The sequence below is a fragment of the Solanum stenotomum genome, chromosome 5 (genome assembly GCF_019186545.1).
Source record: "Solanum stenotomum isolate F172 chromosome 5, ASM1918654v1, whole genome shotgun sequence".
NCBI lineage: Eukaryota > Viridiplantae > Streptophyta > Magnoliopsida > Solanales > Solanaceae > Solanum > Solanum stenotomum.
Window position 1 is genome coordinate 55,583,470 of NC_064286.1, and position 20,746 is coordinate 55,604,215.

Genomic DNA, 20,746 nt, shown 5'->3' on the forward strand with positions numbered 1-20,746 from the left:
CAGGTGCAGATTCTTTTTCTTCCTCCTTTTCATATCAGCCGCTACACTTTCATCAAATTTATGGATCACATAGCAAAAATACATAAAACCAGAAACAATTTTTTTTAAAGCCACAAAACCAATTGAGGGGGTGGGATTCCCTTTAAATTACTTCAAGAGCAAAGAAATTGTTGAAACAATTCCAAATTTTTATATACATATTAGCGACTTTCTTTTCAACTCCTTTGTCCACCATGAGTGTATCTCATCAAAAGATCTCAAGCAAATACATCATGGGCGATTGCAAATTATATGACATTTAAAAGTTGTTACTCATGAGGGAAAGCATCTAAATATATTTTTCAGGACACGTGGTACAACCTATAAACACAAATATTTTAACATCCAATTGCTTGACACTCCTAATAACTACAAGATATCAACAAGGTAGTGGAAATCTCCTGTATTGTTGGTCCATCAAGAAAAAGAATAGAAAGGAGCAATTGCAAGCAAAAGGATTTCATGTCTCATCATTGGTCTTTTCCACTTTGATCTGGTTCAGAGCTTTCCTTAGCGACATCCTTTTCTTGCTCTTGAGCAGTAGAAGCAAGGCACAGATCCTCTTGGACGCGTAGGTCACTTTCTCTGGTGTCTTGGGGAAACCCTTGGGACCCTGAGCTCCCTTGTTGCTCAGAAACTAAGCTTGTTAGACCATTCTGCCTCAGATATGTCTCTAGCGGCAGACATGCTTGCTGAAGAAGAGACATCATGCTAATATGAGATGAACCTGTATCTTCACGATTTGGGTGACAGTTTAAGTCTAATTGCGACTTACTTATTTCAGGAAGCTTCTGCAATTGATTGCTGCTATGGCCCCTCGCCAGTGTCTCGCTTCCAGATCTTTCTTTGTCTGATGGATCAACTTCTGGTTTCACTTGTCTAGAGAAGCTGTCCACTTCAGTCTCTTCCTTGGAACTCCACATAAGCTGATTCCTCTGGCCAAGTTCCGCTTCACGTTCTGATTGACGCTTCTTTTTGCGCATCATAAGTGTCTTGAAACGACGTTTCACTGTCATGCAGACATTGCAAGTACATGTCGGATTATGCTTACCCTTCCCACTGGGAGGCTGGATGCACACAATGCAAGAACATCCAGGTCGATGCCTTGGGTGTTTAGTTGTTGTTGCAACTGATGCGGGACCAGGCTCTCTTAGGTCACCAGCAATGCTTATCCCATTTGCTTGAGAATCTAAATCAGAAGAATCATGGGCCTGTGTTATCCTTTGGCCTGCTGCACTTCTTTGTTTCTTGAAATCTGTACAACAACGCCAACAAAACTAAGAACCATAGTATTTTTGTAAAACTAAAAAAGTGTCCCCAACCAAACCAAGCATACAGTTAAAATGACTGCAAGTGGAATGACTGTCAGGCATGCAACATTGTAGCTAGAACGGATGGGAGGTAATTCGTACTATATTTTCATATCATATGTGCACAACTGGCTACTTGTTAATTATGTGACTGGTAAATGACATTTAGTTTAGCACAACTACAGGCTTACAAATAATGAAGGCATTACATAAGTATATTAAATCAAGAGTTCGTGAATTTTAGGACGTTATCATATAAGAACCAGCTGGTGCATGACCGAAATATACACTGAAACTAAAGCAACAAGTTATTTCACCCTTGTCCATTTTGAGAAGATTTTCAAGCTCTCTGGGTGTTAAATCGTCTGGGACGGAACAAGAGGACCTGAGAACATGAGCATGATTAGTGTAATTTTAAGTCACATAAGTGCTGTTGAGCAAAATTCCTTGAATTGCCAAGTCCTGACCTGCTATGATCTGAAATGTTGTCCTGACATGTCCACTGAGGAGGTAGAAGATAATCAGCTGGCAACTTTCGCCACTTAAAGCAATTATCACATTGAGCCCACTGCTCCTGCTCCCTGGGATCAGTGATATACCAGTAAAACTTCCAATTTGAGCAGTCTAGGGATTATCAAATGTCAATGATGGACATGAAAAAGAATCTTTAGAAAAAAAAATATATGTTTTGTAAAAGTATTTGTTGCAGTTGAATAGAACAAATTACAGTCTATAGTTCAAACTTCAATGGTGAATTGGTGATGTCATCCTATTCGGTGCCAAATTTAAAGCAGCATTCTGTGTCTATGCCCGCTCCAATTTCTTCCCATTATTTTGTCATATACTCTCTCTTTTCTGTTTTCTTAACCATTGGAAAAATAAACAGGTCAAAGAATGCCAAGGGAAGAGACATCACCACTAGAACTCTCAGCTTCCAAAATTAAGGTCTGAATAAAGGAAAAGCATAGTAGGAATATGACAGAAGAAAGGAGTCTCTCGGAGGAAACAGCCACTGTACAGAGAGCTATGTCTTAGGACCAAACTTTTGGGAAAGCGGAAAGCTCTTCTTGTAGCAGCAGAATCAGTTAGAATTTACAAATTTTAGGGACATTCTTCACGGTTTCATGCTGACCAAACCAGTTATTAACATAATATTGTTTCCTATCAGCCTTATAACTAGGTCGCCCGGTGCGTCTTAGATCGTGCAAAAGTTAAGCTTTTTTGGAGGATTCGACACGGTTGTGGCAGCTGTTTTGGAGTCTAAGCAACATAGGCCATGGACTCCTAGTTAGTGAAAAATATTCAGAAAAGGTAACTTATGACGGTCTTTTATTGCTGATGTCCTTTTTCACAATTTTTTAAGCAACACGTTGGAGTAGTGGAATACATTCTGATAAGATATTCTTTCTTACCCAGATAAGCGGACAGTAAATATACTCCTCTTCCCAAGAACAGGTGGTTGCTGCATTTTGAAGAACAAAGTTACAAACCAAAGCCAGAGTTTTTTAGCGGACTGATTAAATCTTAATAGCAATTCTCGTCGATTAAGATAATGTCAAATTCATCTAGTTCAGCCATAAAGCATGAGAAGCACAAATTAATTCAAAGATAAAGCTACATACTTCGTATTCTTCAAATTCTTGGTCCTCAATGGTGACAGTTGTTCGCTGGACACTCAGTGGTGGTCGGAGCATATCCTGTAACTCCTCCCATGAAAGCTTCAACTCCAAAGCATCATGGGCATCAATGAGCAGTCTCTTACTTTTTGACCCAATATTACGACTTCTTTTACGCTCTGAAACAGGCATTGAAGGGGAGAAGGCACCATCTGCATTCCTGCCTCCGTTCTTCTCGGTTAAGTACCAGCTAAAATCACCACTATTGAAATGCTTTGAGGACAAATTCACAGAAGACTCCCTGCTTCCTTTAAATGACTGAAGAAGGCCAGAGTAACCACTCATTAAAGGTAGATTCTCAGGCATTGCTGAGAAGGAGGTGGGTTCAGTAGAGAAAACACTCTTGGGTATGGCTGACAGACGATTTTCCTGTTTAGGCAATATAATCAATATTATATCCCATAAGCCACTAAAGTGAGCTCAGATGAAACCCCTATGTGGAATAGTTACCTGAGTTGAATTAACAGTTGATGCTTTACGAAACCCCATTAAAAGCTTTCCTTCTGGATCCATGCGGCTGAAAGTTACTGCAATGAAATGTTCTTATAGGATGAGAAATGAGTAGTAGAATCCTAAGTCTGAATAGAGAGCACAAAAACGAACAAGGAACAAAAACATAAAATGACAGGTATTAAAGAAATGGACCTTGCGCCTAACTCAACCCCAAAAGCTAGCTCAAGAGGTGAGGATTGCCCAAGATCATTTAAAGAGTCTAAATTCCCTTTCCATTGCCGATGTGGGACTCTTCACAACACGAAAATTTTGGAATTCATTCACTAGAGAAAAACATGTGTTTCTCCCGCTTTCTATCCATTTCTTGAGCATGTGGAGCTTATCAGGAGCTGGACCGACTCATGAGCAAGATCAATGCAAGAATATGAGCACAGAAGTCAGCAAGACTACACAGGTGAAACTCATGTTCTGTTTTGTTATCTTGATTTGGGAATACAAAATATTTTTGTTAGTAGTTGAAGGACTCTTATAAATATATTGAATCATCGAGCCAGTACACCAGACATTTTCAGTAAAAACCTAAAAGAAAACTAAATTCTTTCATATTAGATACCTAGAAGACAGGAAAAAGATATTCCATACGATATTTGCTTCTTCACTCTATTCGCTTCCTGGCATAACTTTCTTATATTCGAACCTGTTAGGAACCATACTAGAGGAGCAAATTTACTATCTATGTTAATACTATAAGTACTCAATGTGACTATCCTCCCTCTGATAGTGTATGAATTGGAAAATAGTTGGTTGTTACAAGGAGTAAATATAATTGAGGATCATCCTGTCAGACCAACTTGGAAGGTACAGTAGTTAACAATGAACTCATTGTTGTTTTATAGCTAATAAAATCTAAACTTGGAAAAGTGAAAGAAGTATTGGCCCTATTACCGTCATTCTAATTCCAGAATAGCTGACTGGCTTTAACAAAGAGTGATGGGCAAAAGCATGTATTTGGAGTGTCAAAAATTCAAATCTCATAGACACTATGTCTAACCTGACCCCCTTTATCTCAAATAGAGGTGGGTAATGAGTATTGACCTGCCAGCATCATTGTTTCAATGTTGAGTTAAAGCTAAGGCTGGCAAACGGACCGGTTTTTGTCAGGTCCAGTCCGGTTCCCGTACCGGTAAGACCGGTACCGGTTGAACCGGTAAGGAACCGGTCTTATAGGTACCGGAACCGGTACCGAAACGGAACCCGGATTTTTATCCGGTTGATCCGGTTCGGTAAGAACCGGTTCCGGTCCGGTAAAACTGGTTCCGGTCCGGTTCAACGGTCAATTTAATTTTTTTTTTTAAAAAATGTNAAAACCTGCCCAAAACTTATCAGGTTGGGCATGAGATATTTCAGAGTCCGGAGCCAAAAGGGTAAGAAAATTTGTCAAAAATTCCAAAAGGGCAACAAAATTAATTATAGAACCAAAAGGGCAAATTTCTGACGGAGAACTTGACGACGTTCAAATCAGGGCAGCCGCCGCAAGGCGCGGAATTCCATGCGCCTTGCAAGGCGCAGCCGTCATGAGCCTTGTAAGTCTCAGCCGTCATGAGCCTTGCAAGGCGCACAAACTTCAACGCCTTGCGGCGGTTTTTTGTTTAAAAAAAAGTTTTTGTTTAGTTGATATAAATTGATTATTTTTTAAAAGTATACTATTGGGCTTAATTTTAGGATATTCATAAAACCTTTTAATTATAGATAGAGTTTAAATATATTATAATTACTAGTAAAATAACCCGCGCTTCGCGTAGGAATTTAATATCACAGAATTTATAAAATAATACTTAAAACCTATCAGTCATTAAAACTAAAACACTATATTATCTTACATACAAGATTACGTAGTAACAAACATTAATAATGTAAAGGAAAATGATAATTATAGCATCTTATCATTTATCCTTCAATCCATCATCTTAAATTTGATTTTATAATTTATCATTTTTCCTCTAGGAAGTGTTACTATTTGATATTTTTGGGAAATTAGGTGAACATCAACATAAGATATTAAATTTTTTATAAATAAATAATCTTTATTTGTACTAACAAAATACTTATAACAATAACTTTGCAAAAACTTAAACAACAAAGTTTAAAACATGTACTAAAAAACAACAATTAATATCATAAGCATAAATAATGACTCTAAAAAAATATATGTACTAACAAATACTTATAACAATAACTTTGTAGAAACATAAACAACAAAGTTTAAACCATGTACTCAAAAACAACAATTAATATCATAAGCATAAATTAATGAATGTAAAAAGATATACCACGATCTATAACAATAAAATAAAACAGAAAGGAAAAAATTGAGCCAACTGAATGTACAATATCCCCTTAAGAAAACTATTCCCCTCTAGTACCTGAGGTTTAAAGGAATAAATCCTCTCAGGATGAAACGATTCTATTCACAAGTGTATTGATACAAAAACAATAATGTCAATGAGCCATTCAACAGGAGCAAAGTACACGAATATTTAATTGTGTTGAAGAAGAAATTCAGAATTCTCATTATTTTAAAATGAGAGGAAATCCCTCTATTTACGGACTAAAAAGAGTAGTGTGAACAAATGTTTATTGGGCCTTATCGGAAATGTCATAACTCTTTAGAAAAGTTGCAACCTTTCGGAATGGTCACTACATTTCATAAAAGTCACAATTTTTCATAAAAGTCACATTTTTTCATGAAAGGGGAAGGCTATTTTTGGAAATAAATAAAATTTAAAAAATTCTAGCTAGTGGTGGTGCCACGTAGGCGGGCCTAGGCTTCTCTTTTATATAAATATATGATTATTATTATTATTATTATATTATTATTATTAATATTTAATATTTACATCTTTATATTTTAAAACTAATTAATTTCTAAATTCAACATTTAAATAATTCTATAAAAAAAATTAAAATAGATTTTTATTATTATTCAAATAAAATTAAAAATATGACAACTTCCCACAAAAAAATAAGGAATCACACACCGTATTAATGTGAATGAAAATAATTAAAATATATATATATTAAAATCACAAACAAATAAAATTTGAAAAAAAAAAGATTAAAAAACTATATATATATACAAATGACAAACAAAGAAAATTTGAAACAAAAAATTGAATTGTAACAAGGCGCAGGGCACCTTAGCCTTGTAAGGCGCAGGGCGCAGGGCACCTTAGCCTTGTAAGGCGCAGGGCGCACGCACCTTGCATTTCATTCTATAAATTCCCCGTAAAGCTTTTACAGTGTTGAATTATTCAACACTGTAAAAGTTTCACGTGGTATATGTTTCAACAAAAATAAAAAATAAAAATCAATTAATACTGAAAAATTATTAGATAAAGTGATAAAAAAAAATATTCTCTTCATAATTTATTCATATTAAAGTGAATAAAAATAATTAAAAATATATATATATATATATATATATTAAAATCACAAGCAAATAAAATTTGAAAAAATAATAATTAAACTACTATATATATAAAAATGACAAACAAATAAAATTTGAAAAAAATAATAATTAAAAAACTATATATGTAAAAATGACGAAAAAATCAAAAAATGCATGCATTTGATAAGTGGTCCTTGATGTGCAAAATTTTCTTGATTCATCTATATATCAAAACGAAAAAAAAAAATTACATCATTATCAGTACTATAACTTAAAATGAAATAATTAATTAAAAATATAAATGATAAAAAATTTACCATTAAATTACCGTATATTGTCTTGATTCTTCAAAAGTTTGAAAAGTTTGATAACTTTAACAACTTTGGTAACTTTGTTTGAGAAAAAGAATTTGAATGAAATTATTATAACTTTGAAGTGATATATATATATATATATATACACTAGAAAAAATGGCCCGTGCTGATATAGAGCAACTTTCACATATAGCAAACATAAAAATCATATTTGTATGCTATAGCTATAGTTTGCATAATTGCGCTCCATAACAAATTTTATGTTTGCTATGGAGCTTATGATTTGTATAATTCGCTAGAAACATCCAATTTTATATAAATTGTTCAGTTTTGTATATATTCATTTATACATTGTAATTTGTATAATAAGATCTGTATTTGTATAACTATAAGTGTATAAGACGAAAATATATGTATTTGTATTTGTATATACACTTTTCTCTCACTTTATACAAACACAAACGCATTTTATACCGAAATGTATAAAATGGTTAATTGTATACCGAAAATGGCTAATTGTATACCGAATCAGATGGCAAAAAAATGAAATGTTTGCTGTGAATTGCAATTAAAATAAACTACGGCTATAGCATTTAATTTAAATTAACAGTTTGTTATTTCATACAATTTTCTCTAATATATATTACTAATGTTCTAAATAAATCTAAATTCCTAATTATTTAGGAGTATAGTATGCATTTGCGAAAGATGTTTTTCAAATAGTCAAATTCCAGAAACTAAAATAATGACCACATTGAATTGAACCAGATCAATTATTAGGTTTCTTTCATTAAAACTATAGGTTAGATTTGTATTTTATAAAAATAAATTATAAAATATTAATAAAATTGACCATTAGTATTTCATATAACTATTTAATAAAAATTATACGAAAATATTTTTTTACTTAATTTGCTAAAATGAACAAGTGTAAGAGCAAATATTTTAATATAAGATTTAAATTAAAAAACAATTATATATGTTATTAATTATAATTAATTGATATGAATTGATTTCACAAAAAATCCCAACAAATTGGAGAATAACATTTTCATTGTATTACTGGTTCTCCTCATTATTTATTTATTTCCACAAATTACTTTCTCAATATAACTTTGAAGTATATATTCTCTTGTTCAATTTTATTAGTCACATTTATCTATTAAGAATAAGAAAATAATAATTAACATGACTATTTTTTTCACAAAATACTCCTATTAATTAATATTTAATATTAGGAGTTGAAAAATATTTTTTTTTAAAAGTAATTAATATTAAAAATAAAATATAAGAAAATTATTGTCCTCACTTTGCATTTTAATAATAACTAGTTAAAATAAAATCTATCTTTTAATAATGAATAAATAAAATTAACACACAAAATAATATTTAACTTATGCCCAATACATAAAAATAGTGTGCTTCTATTCACCAAACAAATTTAAAAATACTCTATAAAGACAAATGGGACCCATCCTATCTTCAGCTTCCATGGAATTATAGGGGCATGCTTTGTAATTAAATGATAAAAGGATGGGCTTTTTTTAGAGCTCTTGATGGAGTCCAATTAATAAAGCATAAAAGATAACTTTACTAAGCAACTTTATTTAATAAAACTTTGTAAAGACTTTAATACCCTCAAACTTTTATTTAATACCCAAAAACTGGCATGTTGAAAAACTTGAAACTCTCTCTTCTACTATATAGAAATATATATATAGGAGTAGGATGATTTTCAGGTGTAAACATATATTCACACTTGTCAAATGCATGCATTGACATGACCACCACTTATCAAATGCATGCATTTTTTGATTTTTTTCGTCATTTTTACATATATAGATTTTTAATTTTTTTTTTCAAATTATATTTGTTTGTGATTTTAATATATTTTTTTTTTAATTTTTTTTTATTCACTTTAATATGAATAAATTATGAAGAAAATATTTTTTTGTCACTTTATCTAATAATTTTTTACTATTAATTGAATTATTTTTATTTTTTATTTTTGTTGAAACATATACCACGTGAAACTTTTCCAGTGTTGATTTGATTCAACACTGTAAAAGTGTTGATTTGATTCAACACTGTAAAAGTTTCACGGGGAATTTACAGAATGAAATGCAAGGCGCTGGGCCCTGCGCCTTGTTATAATTCACTTATTTTTTTTTCAAATTTTCTTTGTTTGTCATTTTTATATATATAGTTTTTAATTATTAAATATTGACAATAATAATAATTATAATATATTTAAACTCTATCTATAATTAAAAGGTTTTACGAATATCCTAAAATTAAGCCCACTAGTATACTTTTAAAAAATAATCAATTTATATCAACTGAACAAAAAAAATTTTAAAAAAAAAACGCCGCAAGCCGCATGACGGCTGAGCCTTACAAGGCTCATGACGGTTGCCCTTGCAAGGCGCATGGAATTCCGCGCCTTGCGGCGGCTGCCCTGATTTAAACGTCATCAAATTCTCCGTCAGAAAGTTGTCCTTTTGGTTCTATAATTAATTTTGTTGCCCTTTTGGAATTTTTGACAAATTTTCTTACCCTTTGGCTCTAGACTCGGATATTTCACTGATGAACTAATTTGAGCTATGCCCAACTTAACCTGTCTTAGACAAGCTGCCCAAACACAACCCGTATAGATGTCTACCATAACCCACAGGAATGGAGAAAGACTTAATTCAAGGTTAAGAATGTAAGCTAAAAATATCAAACATCTATTTCAAGAAAAAAAACTAAAAATATCAAACATGTCAGAATAACGGAACTTACTACAAAAACTGTTTCTTACTAGAATGTAAACTTATTTATTGGAAAGAAAAAAGGATGGGTCAAGTTCGTTTATTTTATTTTGGGGAGGGGGAGGGGGGCTTATGACCTACTATTTAGCCCATCTTAGTCCAAGTTAATATTGGGCAGGTTGGGACTTGGGTAATGACCTATTTATTGACTCAACCCATTTGCTACCCCTACTTGTAAAAGAAGTAAAATGTCTTAATCATNAGTTTCAATTGTTAGTACAATAATTAATATTCAATACCTAGATTATGTACTCTTTGTCTCTTTCTAATATTTGTATTGTACAATTTATTTATTTGAATAAATATACGGCTATTCGCCTTGATTTTCTTTTAAAATAGTCTCTTATATTTAATCCAAGTCATTTTAGAAATTTAATTTTCAACTATTTTAATATTAGTTTAAAGTTTAAACTTTAATATAAAATTGAATTTTAAGATTTAAACTTTAAATTCAATATAAACTTTAAACTTTAAACTATAAAGTCAATTTTAAACTTTAAAATTTAAATTCAATATAAAGTTATAAACTTTAAAATTTAAAGTCAATTTTAAACTTTAAAGTTTAAAGTTTAAACTTAAATTCAATTGAAACTTTAAAGTAACTTTAAAGTTTAAAGTTTTAAATTGAAGTTTTTTAATAATATAATTTTACTAATTAATAATATAATATTATATAATAATTAAAGTTAATAAAAAAATAAAAAAAAATTACCGGTACAAAATGATCCGGTAAGAACCGGTTCCGGTCCGGTCCAAACCGGTTCCAATCCGGTAACTAAGGGACCGGACGGAACCTTTGAAAATTTCCGGTAAAACCGGTTCCGGTAACGAAATCCAGTAACAAGGACCGGTTCCAGTAAAACCGGTCCTGTCCGTTTGCCAGCCTTAGTTAAAGCAAAGAACTAGGGGTAGCAAAATTGACCCAATTATTTAAAACCTGCCCAAAACTTATCAGGTTGGGCATGAGATATTTCAGAGTCCGGAGCCAAAAGGGTAAGAAAGTTTGTCAAAAATTTCAAAACGGCAACAAAATTAATTATAGAACCAAAAGGACAACTTTCTAACGGAGAACTTGACGACATTTAAATCAAGGCAGCCGCCGCAAGGCGCGGAATTCCATGCGCCTTGCAAGGCGCAGCCGTCATGAGCCTTGTAAGGCTCAGCCATCATGCGCCTTGCAAGGTGCACAGAATTCAGTGCCTTGTGGCGGTTTTTCTTTAAAAACAAAAAATGCATGCATTTGATAAGTGGTGTAGTCATGTCAATGCATGCATTTGACAAGTGTGAATATATGGTTACACTTGAAAATCATCCTACTCCTATATATATATATATATATCACTTCAAAGTTATAATAATTTCATTCAAATTCTTATTCTCAAGCAAAGTTACCAAAGTTGTTAAAGTTATCAAATTTTTCAAACTTTTGAAGAATCAAGACAATATACGGTAATTTAATTGTAAACTTTTTATCATTTATATTTTTAATTAATTATTTCATTTTAAGTTATAGTACTGATAATGATTTCATTTTGATATATAGATGAATCAAGAAAATTTTGCACATCAAGGACCACTTATCAAATGCATGCATTTTTTTATTTTTTCGTCATTTTTACATATATAGTTTTTTAATAATTATTTTTTTCAAATTTTATTTGTTTGTCATTTATATATATATATATATATATATATATATTATTTTATTTTATTTTTTCAAATTTTATTTGTTTATGATTTTAATATATATTTTTTAAAATTATTTTTATTCACTTTAATATGAATTAATTATGAAGAAAATAATTTTTTTATCACTTTATCTAATAATTTTCTACTATTAATTGAATTATTATTTTTTATTTTTGTTGAAACATATACCACGTGAAACTTTTACCGTGATTTGATTCAACACAGTAAAAGTGTTGATTTGATTCAACACTGTATAAGTTTCACGGGGAATTTACAGAATGAAATGCAAGGCACATGGGCCCTGCACCTTGTTACAATTCAAATTTTTTTTTCAAATTTTCTTTGTTTGTCATTTTTATATCTATAAGTTTTAATTTTCATTTTTTTCAAATTTTATTTGTTTGTGATTTTAATATATATTTTTTTTAATTATTTTCATTCACTTTAATACGGTGTGTGATTCCTTTTTTTTGTGGGAAGTTATCATATTTTTAATTTTATTTGAATAATAACAATAATAAAAATCTTTTTAAATTTTTTTATAGAATTATTTAAATGTTGAATTTGGAAATTAATTATTTTTAAAAGGGAAAAAGGACAAATATACCCCCGAACTATCGTTAATGGTATATAAATACCCTCCGTTATACTTTCCGTTCATTAGTGCCCCTGCCGTCCATAAATCAGTGCACATTTGCCCCTCACACTAACGAAAGAATTATTTGATACACGTGGCGCAATCCTACGGCTCAACCCGATTTGACCAATTATTTAACCCAAAATTTGAATACCCACCCATTACCCATTTAACCCACCCGATACACCCATTACCCACACAAATAACCTATCTAAAAACGTAAAAAACAATCCGGCTGTCCACGACGATAGAGCTCTCTCTACCATCCATAGATCCGGCAGAAGAGTAAAAATCCACATCATTTTCAGCAGTACCGGAGAAAAACATGATATTCCCACAACTCTCTCAAATTTCATCCATGTAACGGCGGCAATGTACGGAGCTCCGGCGAGTCCATTTTTCTCGAAGAAGGAGCATAGCTAGAGAAACTCTGAACTAGTTTGAGACGATCTTTAAAGCATATGAATATCACTATTAGCATCATTTTTAGCACCATCCCGACTCAACCCATTGCTATTACTATCAGATCTTTGAATTTTCCGGTCACTTTGTTTCCTTCGCTTTCGTATATGCAAAAAGATAGCAATAGATAGAACAATGACAGCAACAACAACAGAGATAACAACAGTGACAATGAGTTTAGTTGAAACAGGGTTAGATTTGGAGGTATTTGAGAGGATAATAGAAGAGACATTTTTAGGAACAAAATCAGCAAGGGAAATAGGGGAAGGTGGAAGAGAAGGATAAGTAGGGAAAAATGGATTATTATAACTGTTATCAGGAGTAGTAGAACCTTGAAATGGGTACTCTGTATGGCCCAGAGGAGAAGGTATAAGTGGTTGAGAAGAAGGTGGTGGTGAGTCTAATAGGAAAAAGGGTTCACGGTGAACACGACGGTTGTTGCCTTAGACGCCGGCGGTGGTGATGGCAAATGATAAGTAGTAGGATTGAGGTGAAAAACAGAGGAAGAAGATGAAGAAAAAAGAAATCACCATTGTTAACAAATATGGGTAATGGGTGTATCGGGTGGGTCAAATGGGTAATGGGCGGGTATTCAGATTTTGGGTTAAATAATTGGTCAAATCGGGTTGAGCCGTGGGATTACGCCACGTGTATCAAATAATTCTTCTGTTAGTGTGAGGGGCAAATGTGCACTGATTTTTGGACGGCAGGGGCACTAATGAACGGAAAGTATAACGGAGGGTATTTATATACCATTAACGATAGTTCGGGGGTATATTTGTCCTTTTTCCCTTTTTAAAATATAAAGATGTAAAAATTAAATATTAAATATTAACAATAATAATAATAATTATAATATATCTAAACTCTATCTATAATTAAAAGGTTTTATGAATATCCTAAAATTAAGCCCAATAGTATACTTTTAAAAAATAATCAATTTATATCAACTGAACAAAAATTATTTAAAAAGGAAAAAAAACCGCCGCAAGCCTTATGACGGCTGCGCCTTGCAAGGCGCATGGAATTCCGCGCCTTGCGGCGGCTGCCCTGATTTAAACGTCGTCAAATTCTCCGTCAGAAAGTTGCCCTTTTGGTTCTATAATTAATTTTGTTGCCCTTTTGAATTTTTGACAAATTTTCTTACCCTTTTGGCTCTGGAGTCAGATATTTCACTGATGAACTAATTTGAGCTATGCCCAACTTAATCTGTCTTAGATAAGCTGACCAAACATAAGCGTATAGATGTCTACCATAACCCACAGGAATGGAGAAAGACTTAATTCAAGGTTAAGAATGTAAGCTAAAAATATCAAACATGTCAGAATAACGGAACTTACTACAAAAACTGTTTCTTACTAGAATGTAAACTTATTTATTGGAAAGAAAAAAGGATGGGTCAAGTTCGTTTATTTTATTTTGGGGAGGGGGAGGGGGGCTTATGACCTACTATTTAGCCCATCTTAGTCCAAGTTAATATTGGGCAGGTTGGGACTTGGGTAATGACCTATTTATTGACTCAACCCATTTGCTACCCCTACTTGTAAAAGAAGTAAAATGTCTTAATCATAAGGTGAATCTTAGAATGTCATGAACAGGAGATTTCATCTCATGAATAAAAAGACAATCTTGTCAAGCCTAGGAAAATGATTACTGCTTAATGTTAACAAGGTAATCCGAATATAACAGGCATTATGGCTGACTACAAAAAGATGAAACTTCATTACCTGTATCTCCGGCTTGTAATTGCATAGATTGTATGCAAGGGGTCACACCCTCGAGAACATACATCCTGCTGTTGTTGTTTGGCCAAAATCTGAACTGGAATACCCATTCTTTGCCCTTCACATCTTGAATCCGCAGAGGAAGGCCTTCTGGTTGAGAAATTGGTGGGAAATATGCCTGAACAATAAAAATAGTTAAATTTAAATAAATTGCTGGTGTCACCACGAGGACAAGGGTAAAGGAAGACTAGGCCTCTACTTTGGTGGGCAAAAAAGTCGGTAGAGAGGAATGTGTAAAAATGAGGAGGATGAAACAAATGTGAAAGTTGGAAACTTACTTCAGCACACGCTTTAGGAAGCACCAAACGGCCAATTCGACCTGCATCACTTGCACTCAGGACCTTCTCAAATAATGGTATGATGGTGGAATTTGAGCTTGAAAAGACATTGTCAAGGAAATCATGTATGAAATAGGTCAACAACAATGAATCTAATTTAAGAACTCATGATGGATACTCTCCAGATATTTGCTGCAACTCCTGGTCTGTTATCCTTGGCCAATAGCGTGGAAGCAGCTGATTCTTAATCCGACCTTCAACCGGTGGTCTGGCAACACGAATCTGTGAAATTATGCCAGCATTCATCTCCGGTCCCAAAGCAGAGGTAGATTTTGGGGGTTTGGGCAATAGATTTCGAGATCTAGACCCTTGCTGCAAGGAAGAAATTGTCTTGTTCAGGTCCCCCTCATCCAATGTAGTAGGAAAGAGCTTTGAGTTCGGTGAAGGTGCAGACAGAGCTATGCTTAAATTTGTTTGCACCGTTGATCCATGAATCTCCATAACTCCTTTGTATCCGTTATATGAATCCAGTTTGGCATTTTTAGAGGACTCCGCCGAAGCCTGACACAAATTTGATGAAAAAGTGCTTCCAGATTCTCCAGCAGGATGGAAGGTTTCTTCCATTTTTATTTGGCCTATAGGCCTATTGGTGTTGTCATTCTGGTGTAGGAGCAGAAGTGCTGGATCAATACTGTCAGAACCCTCTCTTTTATTTGGTTCTGAACCATTTATCTGACTGCCCAGAGAAGTGGAAGCTGTTTCACCAACACTGTTTGAGATAGAAGTTCCAAAAGCTTTGGGCTTCTCATGATTTGGGGTCTGCAGGAAAAAGGAAGAACATGATGCAGGATGCAATTATAGTTCCTAAATTTCTAATAGCGAAAACCCTAAGAAACAATGTCAAGTCTAGCAACTTCAATCTGTCACTTTCAATGTAAAAAATACTTGCTTATTAAAAACTAGACTTGCTTAACTACATTACAAATAGAAATAGGGCATCCTACTCCAGAACAATCAGGAAATAGAACAGATAAACAGATGGCAAGCACGAGTGCAATTTGCTGGGTTTTTTCCATAGATGTGATTTTTTTGGATAAAATCAATAGGAGCAATGTCCACGAGTTATTAGAGTTTACTATGTTATTCAAATGTTTTATGGACTACTACTTAAATAGTTAAATTACAATCCAAGGAGAGCTAGCAAGCCAACTTCAGTAATTACAATACATTTGTGTGTCACAGTACAAAAGTTCACATGAATGCATAAAATTTATCTCACAGCATGTTGCTGACAGCTCCTCACACAGCTGATACAATTAATGCCCCCGCTATCGAGCAGCTCTAGCAAAGAGCTAGAAGCAATACATCCGCAATGAAGACGCTGCGAATACCAAAATTAGTTTAAAAGGTAAGTGGCTCTGCAGAGAATTAGATTGTACTATGAAACAGAAATACTATTCTGGAGCTAACCTTGCCACATGAAATACACTCCCTCCAACCAGTGTCCTCCGAGTGGAATAAATCACAGAAGAGTAGTTGTTCATAAGCAGTCCTGGAGTAAATCCAAATTCCATGTTATGACATCGAGAGTTAGTGATCTTATTCACAGGAAAATCTGAGTGAAGTTAGGTCACAACTGACAAGATGGTAAATACAAACTTCACATGACAAATTGTAGACCTATATATATATTTCATTTTACGAGATATATTAACCCTTCATAAAAATAATTGATGAGAAGTCCTACACCTAACTTGAGGCAATTAATACGTGTTTAAATTCATCCCACTTTTAGCAGACACCAATATTTCTAAGTATAATGTTGAGAAATCTATCCTTTCACCAATTTGACAGTACTCGGCTTGCCAGAATTTTGTATTAAAACTTAAGGTAAATTCTTTTATTCCTCCAAGTTTCCAAATTCAATTACTTTCAACGTACTTATTTCTAAGTATTTAGTTAGTATGATTCTGGCGTTCATCAGCATGAAGGACTATTTTGTTAAATGCTATACTCTCAACCATTCAAGCAAAGAGAACTTGGTCAATAGACCTTTTAGGCGTAAGAGTTAATCTACCATTGCATTTGAGATAACTCAGTACACTCAGAGAAAGGCATCCAGAGATTGCTAAATGATGGTCATCTACTCTAAGTGGGTTGACATTTGGGAAGAAAAACTGGTCTCGTATTAACAAGAATAGAATGTACAAATTAAGTCACGAAACTATAGTAACCCAGTGCCTGCATGAATTGGGCAAGAAAAGAGTGAACACTATAGAAGGCTGACAAGGGGGAGGCCTACCAGTCGAAGAGTTAGACTGAAAACCTTAGGAATCAAAGCTTGCTCCCCAGTAGGTGCACTAGGTCAATCCATCCCATCTGCAGTCTGCCTAAGCCATGATGGTCAGAATTACCGAGAACTATGTGATATATGTGCTGATGGATTAGTTAACATATGCTAGCGCAAGTTGATTCTCGAACCATCTTAACTATTTTAAGAAAAAAGGGCTCAGAAGTTTCCATTCGACCCACCAATGGCTGTGGTTTGTGATTTCGCCACTAAATATTGAAGAGAATCTTACTCATTAATGGACAGGTAGGCTCCTGAGTCAGTGGTACGACTGTACAACCATGTGGTCTTCAATTCTAATTGGTTACCACCATATTCCAATATATCGCCATTGAATTTTTTTAATAATAGCGAGTGCTCACATCAACTATACCAGGAATTGCTTTGGCATCAATAATTTTTATTCAAATGTGTCTATTTTGGGGTCGTTTGGTTGGGAACAAGTTATCCCAGGCTAACTAATCCTGCGATAACTTATCCCACCATGCATATGGGATAACTTATCCCATAACTATGGTATAAATGATGGGATAAGTTATCCCAAACATGGCAACCAAACAAGACACAAAAATTTTATCTCATCACTATCTATTTTTATCCCTCACACACCCGAAGTGTTCTCCGGTTATAATTTCTCAAACTGGATGCCCTAAGACTCTGCATCAGTTTTTTAGTTTTCAGTTTATGGTGAAACTTCTGTTAGCTACATTTTATACCAAAGTTAAAGTGAATATTTTTCCTTTGGACAATGCAGGTGGTAGATTGCAAAATATACAAGTTTATCATGAATTTAACTACCAGTCATCTATCCTGACCAAGAAACACAAGACAAACAGAAAAATAACAGAAGAAGTAAAACAAACAAACAAAAAGAAACATAAGGAAAAAAAAATACAAAATATTAATAATAAAATAGTTTCATTCCATCAGCACTGAATTATTTACTGTAAGTTTAAATCACTGCATGCAATCTCTATTTCATATAAAGGCCAAAAGAGCAAAAAAAGACAAAGTTGCTCCACAGTAACTTAACATGGAACCAAATAGACAATTCTGGAAAGAAAAAAAAAGTTATCCCCTCACTATTTTTTTCCTCAGCACTTCAACCGCCTCAATTAGATCACAAGCCCATGCTACTGATCTCAGCCAAAAAAACCTCACTATGTCACAGCAAGAACCACAGATAATGCAAATCCTTAAAAGAAGGCAAGAAGGTTAATCTGCACCGACTTCCTAAAAGACAACAAGTGAAACAGAAAGTAGAAGGATTATCTTTCCTACATTATGATCTTGCAGGATTCTTAATCTTTCCAGAACAAAAGTCAGTTTGAGCAACCATTACTTGGTGCATATTATCCCAATATAATTAATTCTCTCAAATTGAATATGCAATCTCTAATTTGAAAAGGTAAAGTAATTGTTTTGTCGAATTAACTAACAGTCAGAAAAAAGAACATGATTTAGCGAATATCTTTCAGCAAAACAAAAAGGATAATTCTCTGAGCTGCTACAGTATTCACCAACACAATAACCTTAACATAAACACAGAAACTGTTCAGATTCTACATACTCCTTCCGTTTCAAAAAGAATAACCAGCTCAGTAAAAAATTTTCAAACCATCTGATATTCCATCTCAATTAGTAGGAGTTACGACATTGGTTCCTTAATCTTTTCTCGAATAAAATTAACAAATTCAAAATCTACACAAAGTCACAACATTTTTACAATAAAAATATCTAGAAATCACTGTTTGACATCCTAAATGGTAATGTTATCATATAAAACGACCAAACAGAGCGAGTAATAGACAAAACAGTTTCTAGAAATATAAAAAACAACAAAACTGAATTTACAAACATATAGCAATTCAGTATAAAGGAAGAGATCTGAATTGAATTACCCGCACTTATCACAGAGGATGGCAAATTCACCAGATCGCAAAGGCCACCCTTTTTTCCACTCAATTAAAGAAGTTGCTCCACACAGTCCATTCATGCAAATCTTCGACTCCATTCCTAAACCCCTTACTTCTAATCAAGCCCTAATACAGCATATTCTTCCTCTTAACACTTCATACACAAAACCCAAAAAAGTTTTTTTTAAAGCTAAAAATGAAGTCTTTAGAAAAACCCAAGTATGAAAAAGCTCAATAGTAAGAGTAAAGGAAGAATCTTGAAAATATGAGTTAAAAGACATAAACTGAAGCTAGTAAGCAGCAGTGTTTGTGGGTCTGTTTTCAAATTTGTGATAGAGAAATATTAGGGAAGTTTGTTGAATTTTCCGGTACCGGAAAGTTGTATCACCGGTGGAGTTGGGGAGAGAGAAGCGTAAAGTGTAAAACAGTTAAAAAATGGAAAAGGGGACATGAAGGGAGGGAGAGACTTGAAGGGTCAGCAAAGGTCGCCCGCCTTTCCCTTTCAGTTCCTCTTCCACTAACGTCTCTCTGCTCTTCTCTCTGTTTCTTTTTCAATTAATCATATGAGCTTTTCATAAAGGGGAAAATGCGAAGCTAGATTGAAATGATTTTGGACATATGGAGAGGATATATTTTAATGTCTTATTGTGAAGGTGTGAGAGGTTGGCTATGAATCTCGAGAGATAAAATAGATAAAAGAAGTACTCGGAGACATGTGATTAGATAAGATATAAGTCATTCTAACATATAAGGGTATGATTTTAGATAAAATATTGTGGAGGATACAAATTATAGTAGAAAGTTATTCTCTCCATTTACTTTTAATTGTCATAGTTTTTTTTTTTTAGAGTTAAACTATAAGAACTTTGATTAACATTGTATTTTCATCATATTAATATGCCAAAAATTGCAAATTATAGTACTTTTCATATAGTTTTTGAATAACTAAATTTTTTATTTAAAATATCAAATTAATGTTATCTAATTTAACTTTGAAAATTAATCAAATTGACTCTTTCTAGATTATTTTGGACTATTCTGAAAATCTATCAAAAAAATAGTCTCTACTTCTAAAATAAAAATAAAAATAAAATTTATATGCATTTCATCCTCTTCAGACCCTATTTTAAAAAATTACATTGAGTATATTATAATTATTATAAAAAAGTAGTCAAAAATCAACTTTTCAATCTTAAAATTTATCTAAAACTTGTATTGTACTTGAAAGATTTACAGAAGTGTCTTAAACCTGTTTTTAAATTAAAAAATAGTGTTGTATAATACTCTTTTTCTTTTAAAAAAGAATGACATAGTTTGACTTGGCAGGAAGTTCAAAAAAATAAAGAAGATTTTTCAATTTTGTGGTCCTAAATTAAAATTAAGAAAAATGTATCAAAATGTTCTTTAATCTTGTAGTGTTAAACATGACATACGGAAAACTAAAATTAAAATATTACTAGAAAAGATTTGAGTCATTTTTTTTAAAAACAAACTAGATAGAAAAAAGATTTTCTTTTTTTTTAAAACGGAGGGAGTATAAAACAAATGGCTCATATAGGAAGTGGGAGTCCTAATCA

At 33.0% G+C, this 20,746-nt stretch overlaps 1 protein-coding gene across 3 annotated transcripts; it reads right to left on the reverse strand.

The window, feature by feature from the left end:
- Positions 1-284: 284 nt before the first annotated feature.
- On the reverse strand, positions 285-19,738 carry LOC125864489 (B3 domain-containing transcription repressor VAL2). Of its 3 annotated transcripts, XM_049544508.1 has the most exons (13): positions 19,155-19,738; positions 16,374-16,455; positions 16,183-16,284; positions 15,082-15,722; positions 14,904-15,000; positions 14,569-14,743; positions 3,476-3,552; positions 2,972-3,394; positions 2,762-2,811; positions 1,817-1,930; positions 1,667-1,734; positions 815-1,294; positions 285-731 (listed from the first exon to the last, which is right to left on the reverse strand). In XM_049544508.1, the coding sequence occupies exons 1-13, from the start codon at positions 19,265-19,267 to the stop codon at positions 670-672; spliced, it is 2,484 nt and encodes an 827-aa protein (XP_049400465.1). In that variant the 5' UTR covers positions 19,268-19,738; the 3' UTR covers positions 285-669. The 3 variants fall into 3 exon arrangements, with proteins under 3 accessions (XP_049400465.1, XP_049400464.1, XP_049400466.1); XM_049544507.1 differs by having other exon boundaries at positions 285-1,294; XM_049544509.1 differs by lacking the exons at positions 16,183-16,284; positions 16,374-16,455 and having other exon boundaries at positions 285-1,294.
- Between the last annotated feature and the right edge of the window lie 1,008 nt (positions 19,739-20,746).

What these genes read in the sequence shown, in the direction of transcription:
- LOC125864489 (XM_049544507.1), bottom strand. Translation starts at nt 19,267, where the DNA reads ATGGAGTCGAAGATTTGCATGAATGGACTGTGTGGAGCAACTTCTTTA. An exon ending in ATCCTCTGTGATAAGTGCGG is followed by an intron (nt 16,456 to 19,154) that starts GTAATTCAATTC and finishes GATTTACTCCAG; the next exon opens with GACTGCTTATGAACAACTAC. An exon ending in GGAGCTGTCAGCAACATGCT is followed by an intron (nt 15,723 to 16,182) that starts GTGAGATAAATT and finishes TTTTTCCTGCAG; the next exon opens with ACCCCAAATCATGAGAAGCC.